The 8,387-nt window shown below is 43.3% G+C and overlaps 1 protein-coding gene across 2 annotated transcripts in view; it reads right to left on the reverse strand.

Annotated features, from left to right (window-relative positions):
• The window catches only part of DNAJC21 (DnaJ heat shock protein family (Hsp40) member C21), a 29,514-nt gene extending 21,938 nt beyond the window's left edge, over window positions 1-7,576 (reverse strand). For both annotated transcript variants that reach the window (XM_072605842.1, XM_072605841.1), the window contains exons 1-2: window positions 7,136-7,576; window positions 536-629 (exon numbers count right to left, since the gene is read on the reverse strand). In XM_072605842.1, the coding sequence (XP_072461943.1) occupies window positions 536-629; window positions 7,136-7,232 (191 nt within the window). In that variant the 5' untranslated portion in view covers window positions 7,233-7,576. The remainder of the gene's footprint in view (window positions 1-535; window positions 630-7,135) is intronic.
• Between the last annotated feature and the right edge of the window lie 811 nt (window positions 7,577-8,387).

Here is an 8,387-nt window from a genome sequence, read left to right on the forward strand (position 1 = left end):
ATGAGCTTGTTTTTACACATACACGCACACACACACATACACACACACACGCTTCTGTGATAAATGTATTTCAAAATAATTGGTTTCCTATATAAATTCTATGCATTTTACTTTATACATTTAAAAAAACAATTCTGAGAAGTGGTCCATAGGCTTCACCAGACTGTCAAAGGATTCTACAACACAAAAACAAGGGGCAAGCAGAGTGACCTCACCAAATAAGAAGTCATTACAGGTGAGACAGAATAAATAAACTATGTATGTATATATATATAAATTATTAAATTAATATTACACTAATTATTAATAATTATTAAATAATTGCTTGATAAATAATAAATAATTGTTAAATTAATATACTAATATACTATATTAATGGAAACAAATCTAAATCTATGTAGCATGTTTTAATATGCTAGATATAACATAAAGATGTTTTTAAAAGATTACTGACAATTTTATACGTGTATGTAATTGCATATACAGATACACAGACACACATATACACCCACACAAAAGAAAACATCTTATTTACCATGCTCTTTCCTGAGGATCACTCAGTACATCATACGCTGCCTGGATTAATTTGAATTGTTCAGCTGCTTCTGCTGCATTATCCAAATTTTTATCTGTGAAAAAAAATCATCAAAATTGAGACATCTGAAGCTCAAACCAATTTAAGAAACATTAATTAAGAATCTACTCGGTGCAAGGCAAAGCATTGGGTGCCGGCTAGGGTTTCTAAAGTGCTTTTTCTCCTTCTACAAAAATGTCAGATAAATCAACACAACCTAAGTGACTAGCTATAGAATGACCCTAGTATACATTTGCTTTAAAAATCTATGTCCCTTATTAAAAACAAAAAGAATCTACATCCATGTATGGACACTCAAGAGGTTCATTCTGAGTCAGTACGGTGTAGCCTGCCCCATCCCGCACTTCATCTAATGAAGAAGTCACTTTATATAAGACCTGTGATTTTCTTAGTCTGTCGCTCCCCCATCCATGTTGACTACAAGCCCTCTACACTCAGTAAGCAAGTTTCATGAACTGTTGTGGGTAAACTTTTCTCTCCATTAGGTCCTTCCTTGAATGACAAATTCTCCATCTGTCACTCGGACCACACTCAAATCCTTTGCTGATTAGAGAAACCTGTCACCACTTGTCCACACAACTCATATTTATCAAGGCCAAAGGCTAACTGGGAGTCCGTGAACTTGATTTTTTAAAATGGTAATAACTGTATGTTAATAAAACTGGCTTCCTTTGTAATCCTACAGGTTTAATTTTATGCTTTTAAAAACATTATTCTGTGAAAGGATCTGTAGGTTTCACCAAACTGCCAAAGGGCACCATGACACACAAAAAAGTTAAGAACTCTTGACCTTAGCCCTTAAACAAAGTACATTCCTCACAAGAACCTGTGTAGCAGCTAGCTCAAGTAGCAGTATCCTCATCTTATAGTTGAGAAAACAAAGGCACAGAAAGATAAAGCCACTCACGAAAAGTTTCAGAGCCCAGGAATTGAAACTAGAATTTGTGACTCCAAGTCCATTACTATTTCGACTATACCTGACACAAAAAATAACTATTCAGGTACACTTTAAAAGGATGTTTTATTTAAAGTTAAATCGTACTGTACATTGTCCACATTACCTGTAATTATCCTCTCCAAAAGAATTTACAAAAATAAATAATGCACAGAGGTAGTCACCTCTCATTCACTATATCTTCCTGATCACAGAAAACAATAAAACCTTTTTGACTCCCATAAAGAAAAATATTCCGAGTCTATAAGGGATTCTAAAAGTACTGGCTACATTGAAACATGATACCCTGTTCTATAAAGTCAGAAAAAACTATTACAAGTTTTATGGTGCTGGTATCAACCACCCCTCTCCTCATTCCTCCCATCACTCCTAGCCTCCCAGTGTAGAGCTCTCAGCCTCTCAGATCCCACCACAGAGGTTCAGAGGGCAAATGTAAACCTGTTCAAAACCAAAACACAATACTTCAAGTATTATAATGTGCATGAACCCTTTATAATAAAATGTTTTCTAGATCTAAAGAGACCTGCCAACATCTTAGTAGTAAAGTAGTATTTAGTACTAAACTTAGTACTAAACCTTACAGACTTCTGCCAAATCCCTGCAAAAGAAGGATCCAAGCTTTACCTTCCCTAATTTCACTAAGTATCTAGGTATCAATTCTGAATTATGCAAGAAAATTACACTAGTCTCTGACCTGGCAATTTTACTGTTAGATATATAACCCAAGGAAGTCAAAGACAGAAACAATGTTCTAGCAAAATATTCAAAGCACCATTTTGTGGTGGCAAAGAATCAGAACCTGGGCATCCAATAAAGGGAGGGAAGAAGAAATTAATATGCATTTATTTAGCATCTACTACGTGCCAGGCATCAGACTAAGAACTTCTGTTAGTTTTTATTTTCTTAATGAATATTGCATTTGATCCTCACAACTCTGCAAGATAGATGTTATTATCACTCCCATTTTACAGCTGAGGAAACTAAGGCAAAAAGAGGTTAAGGTCATATTCCTATTAAGTGTCCAAGGCAGCTGGACTTCAGCTGGGATCTTTCTGCGCTCTATCCAGCGAGCCAAAGTTGCAAAGACAGAGTGGTTTAAAGGAAAAAACTGCACATGGAATGTAAAGGAGTATTATTGCGCACTAAGAAATGACAAATATTCAGAGAAATGTGAGGCTTGTATGAACTGAACCACAGAAAAATAAGCAAAACCAGAACGATGTACGCGATGGCTACAACAATATGAGAGAATATAAACGGGCACTAGCTAATGAAACAGGCTCCTCCCTCAGAAGACACAGTCACAGAGTTACCAGGACAGAACAGTACATGCCCTGTCAGACGTGATCATTGTACTAGATGTTTTTACTTAATTGTTTTCATTTTTCACAAGGGAGAGATTCAGTCTGGAGGATGACTGCAATGTAACGACAAAAGGCATCAAAATTAAATAAATACAACTAACTTCAAAGTCAAACTTCTACTACATGAAAAACTGGAAGTCTGGTTAAACCACTTGGAATGTGATTTTATCATCTGGGAGCAGGTATAAAGGTAACTTCTTTAACAGGAGAAAAAAGTAAAACTCAGCCTGGAAGACACTGGAAATGAGGCACATCTGCAGGCACTACCTCCAGGTGGGGGTCTGCAGGAATTGGAGTGGAGATAACCTGTTGTGGTATAAAGCAGTTCTGGCCATCCCTAGTCTGAAGACCCTCTGGCTAGGAATCTTCCAGAGGCCAAGAAACAGACTCACAGTATCCAGAACAGCCACAAAACTACCTTGGCCTTCCCATAGAGTGGAACTCCTCTAACTCTAGAAACCAGCAATGTATTTCAGTATAAATTGGGATGCATGTGTACCTAAGCATTTAGCTGGAGTCCTTTTCCACGAAGATGGATTTTTCATTTGCACTGGCTATGACTTTCTTACTTACTTTCTAAGTCAATTCTACCTAAGTTACTTGACTCCTCTGACACTGTTTTCCTATAACAGTTGGTTCCTACATCATAGTATTATTTGGTGGATTCAAATAATATGACATAAAGCATTCTGTAAATCATAAAGGACTATATAAATGTATGGCATGATGATGATGACAATGACGAGGATGAGGATGAGGATGACCTACTTATGGCAGTTACACAGAGAGGCAACAATCAGACCTTTATGACACCTATTTTCAAATTCAAAAACTTTACATTTTAGTCAAGTTTAAATTCTGTAATCCTGGAGGCTGTACAGAATTTCAGAAAACCAGCTACAAAATCAAGAAGACGTGGCTTCAGTCCCACCTCTGAAACAAGTCACAGCCTCTTAATATCCCACGTAACTCCCTAAGATTATAAATTTTAGAGAAGTTATAGATCTATATTGGTGGAAGGAGTCTCTTCATCCAGGAACTTCCTATACCAATAAAACCTATTAAAAAATCTTGAGTTACAACTCAAGGGACCGTAGAGTCCAACTACTCCAACCTCACAGTTAATGAAGAAACTAAATCTCTGACATTATTAACATCAGGCACATTAACACACCATTTGTGGAGCTGTGAACTGGTTCAACAATTCTGGGAAACAATTTGGAGATCATACCCTAAAAAACACAAACCTATACATACCTTTTGACCCAGCAATATTATAATAAGGCACAAACCACAGAGATCAAAGATGGCAGAAAAGGATGGATATGCCCAAGATTATTTATAGAAGCACTTTTAGTAATAGTAAAGAACTGGAAACAAAACAGTTGGCCATCAACTGGGAAATGAATGAATAAATTGTGGTATATGAATGCAATGTGACTGATTCAGAGAAACATACAAGTGTGAACTTGTACGAACAGTGAAATGAACAGGACCAGTACAACCATGTATGCAATGACAATAATATGAAGAAAAATAACTTTAAAGACCTAATCAAAGCAACAAATAAAAATTACTTCAAAAGACCAACTATGAACCACACCTGCCACCTCTTGATGTACTCTCATATATGGTATATGTGTTGATTTATTTTGCTGGATGCTACATATTTGTTAGAAGGTTGGACTTCTACTCTGGGAGGTGGGGTAAGGGCAGTAAATTTGGTGTGAACTGATAAGATGGACACACAAAAAAGAAAATGGATAAATAAAACTTATTTTAAATGCCCAGGAAACAAAAATGTTCAGAAGGGAACAAAGAATAATTTTATTTACTTCTCTGTTAAACATTATGCTATACAATATTACACAGTTTTATGCACATATACTTCTTAAAAAACAAACTATACATTTTGCAAGCCTCTTGTGTATATTGATACATTTGTTTGTTGACGATTAAATTCACAATTAAAACAAACATTTTTAACCATGGTCATCCAGCCTCTACCTAAACACATCCAGTAATGGACTCACAATTCTCAAAATAGCTGTTTTCATCACTGGGCAGCTATTTTAGCAATTAAGGGTCACAGAAACACTGGTTTTGAGCTAGAAGTGACTAGTTACTGCCTCATTTTACAAGCAAGGAAAATAAAACTCACAGAGGCTAATAGACTTGCCCTAGATTACAATGGCAGTAAGAGCAAAAGCTAGGACCTGCCTTTGTCCCTTCCAACTCCAATCCAGCACTCTTTCCATGACATCCTTCTACTTGTGTTATTAGCATTCAAACGATGCTAATGGCTCATACAGAACTTCTCATCCCTTCTGAACTTGTATAATTGATTTTTTTAACCTAAATTCAGGACTACATTTATTGCTGTTAAACTGCAGTTTGTTGGTTTCAACCTCCTATTTCTACTCCCTGACATCATACTGGATTTTGATTCTCTCATTCAATGAATTAGTCATTACTAATAGCTTTATATGATCCACAAATTTGGTAAATACAACCTCTGTGTTCATCTAAACCATTAACTAAAACACTGCTCAGGGCAAAGCTAAGGAAACCCTTTTTCAAATAAACAGAACTTCCATTTTGGATATCAAAGGATGTAAAGATATCATCAAACACCGAAACTTCCAATATTTCATGTAAGATAATAAAGAACAATTATTACTAACACTATAACTAAAGTTTAAATGGCAAAGGTGAAAGTTTGAATTTTAGAAAAAAGGAGGCTCTTGACGATTTGTATCTATAGTGAATGATCTGTTTGTTTGCTTTAGGGATTTCTATTATTATCATTGGTAAGAGGGAATGGACCAAAGCCAAAGCTGGAAAACCCCTCAAATGTAAAATCTTTAAACCAAGTTGAATCTCTTACTAACGCTTCTTTCTTAAAGGAACACTTCAATTTCCAGCATTTAGTTGTACATTACATTTCACCAAACTATGCTTTGGTACAGAATAACTACACACAACTAGTTATGAAACAAAAAATACTGGCCAGGTGAATCCAGGTACTGAAATATGTACCCGGCCTAACAATTTAAAAAGCCCCTCAGGGATGAGCTTACAAAATGATGTTGCCAAGCTGGAAATTATTCCCTTTAAAAAGTGTCCCTGATTCACAAAGATTCCACCCTGAAAGACCACTCCAGCTCCAGAACACCGATCCAGCTTGACTTCCTCACCTTCCCATCTCCCCATGCTACACCTAGTAGGCAGGGCCCGACAAAGATGATGAACAATAACAATAAAACACCTTAACTGTATCGAAGGAGCTGATGTTCACCCACTGGGCCATCTCACAAGTGCAAAGTTCAAATGCCAAATCCCACCAGTCACTCGGGGGGGATCTAGAGCCCACGCAAGACCCACAGGGAAGCCACGTTTTTTGGCCATTTCACTCCCAAACTTTGCCACTGATTACCCCCCAACCCTCACTGGTTTGAAGAACGCCATGTCTCCGCTGGGAAGCTGGCTACAGGCTGGCTTCACTACAGGTGGGCGATGGGAGAAGCCGGAGCTAGGACCCCTATGGCTACACTTTGAGGCATCCCGGAAAGCTAAGAGACAAAAGGGGGCACTTCGGGAAGCTGGACTCGGAAAAGGACGCTCCGGCGGCCGGCTCCCGGCCAGGATCGTGCCCAGGCGCGCAGGCCGGCGCGCCCATGCCACAGAGGAGGCTGGGGCACGGGGCACGCTCGCTGCCACCTGCCCAGGGTCAGCCACCCGGCGAGGGTCACAGCGGGGGTCCCAGGCCCGAAGCTCCGCCGCTGTCTGACAAGCAGGAGGCCCGGGGCAGGAGGGGCACCAAGAAATGTGCCAGGGCTGGCCATCTCGGGCTGCCCAACCCCGTCCCTGGCTCCTATTATATAAACGACACGCTACGCACGCGGCTTTAAAGTTTGGGGGGGGGGCATTCTCCCGGTAGGGGGGCAGCACGAGAGGGCAGGGGGGAAGGGCCACAGGGCAGGGGCTGGGGGCACCGGGCAGCATGGGGGGGGAGGGGGCGGTTCCCACCTGGGAGAGGAGGGGACCAAGTTACTCCAGGGACGAGACGGGGAGGGGAGCATTCGGGAAACCTGTCGCAGGGCGGAGGGAGCCCCAGACTGTTTGGGGAGGAGGCGGGGGGCGAGGGGAAGCGCCGGCCGGGATGAGGCGGTTGGGCGGGTCGGGGTCGGGGTCGGGGTCGGGGTCCGGGCCGGTAGTTACCCGGGTGCCATTTCAAGGCCAGCCTCCGATAGGCCTTCTTCAGCTCCTCCTCGCTGGCGTCGCGCCGCACCCCCAGCGCCTCGTAGTGACACTTCATGCCGGGGCCGGGGGCCCGGCGGGAGGCTGCGTCCTCCTCCTCCTCTGGCCTCCGGAAGAGCTACGGGAGGAGGGAGCGAAGCCGGAGCCGGAGCCCGAGCGGGAGTGGAAGCCGGCGGCGGCACCACATGGGGAGAGGGCGGGGCCTGTCCCGGAAGAAGCCCAGAGGCCCGGTCGGTCCAGAGCCGGGCCCTAGACCGGCCCAAGAGGAGGGGGTAAGGGGCGGGGGTGGGCGTGGCCCAGACTGAAGAGGTGGGGCCTAGGCGGAAGGGCGGGGCCGGAAGGGGGCGGAGTAAAGCCAAGAGAAGCTGATTCCGATTAAAAGGCGAAGTCTAGAAAGGAAGTGGGCAGCCGAGATGGAAGGGGCGGGGCCTAGGCAATACGGGGCGGAGCAAAGCCTGGCACAGAGCAGGAGACAGGACCTGGGCGGGAAGGGCGGAGCCTAGACAAGAGGGGGCGGGGCCGGACCTGCGAGAACTTGGTAAACTTGCACCCAGACCCCGCGGATAAGAAAAGAAAAAGACAATCCCTGCTCTCAGGGAGCTCCCAATGGAAGGGGGAGACAACACGGGAAGTTTCAGCTACGTCGGACGGAGAAGTCCCAAGGTCTTTAGGGTTCGAGTCATCGAGCATTTATTAAGCACCTACTGTGTGACTGGTACTGTGCTAAGGGCTGCGGATACAAAGCAACAGTCTGTGCTGCTCGGAGCTCCCAGTCTAAGGGGGTCAGCTGGAAACACCTATATACAAACAGGCCGGACGAGGGACGGCTGCGGAAGGTGAGGCTTGAGCCGAGCTTGGAGGAGGATCCTGCAGCAGAGCAGATGGCCCTGCCTCTTCTTCAACGTTATTTCCAAGGATGAAAAGCGTGTCCGTCTTTGAGGCTGCACTCGACGGTGCCAAGGATTTGCTGGGAGAACTTTCTTCTCCAAGTCTTCGGTAACTGTGCCTGAAGCACCCAAAGGAGCGGTTGCCAGAGAGGCTTGGCTTCACAGGCAAGACTGAAAGTGGGCCTGTTGGTGCCCAGACCCTCAGGCTGACCTGCCAATTGGTGGCACTTGGGTGGCCCCTTCTCCACAGTGATTGCCCCCCTCATTGACGGCTCTGGGGTAGCTGGGGGGAGTATCCTCTCGGATGCTTTCTAGCAGTTACCCTG

Source organism: Notamacropus eugenii, chromosome 4 (assembly GCF_028372415.1).
Source record: "Notamacropus eugenii isolate mMacEug1 chromosome 4, mMacEug1.pri_v2, whole genome shotgun sequence".
In the NCBI taxonomy this organism is placed as follows: Eukaryota; Metazoa; Chordata; class Mammalia; order Diprotodontia; family Macropodidae; genus Notamacropus; species Notamacropus eugenii.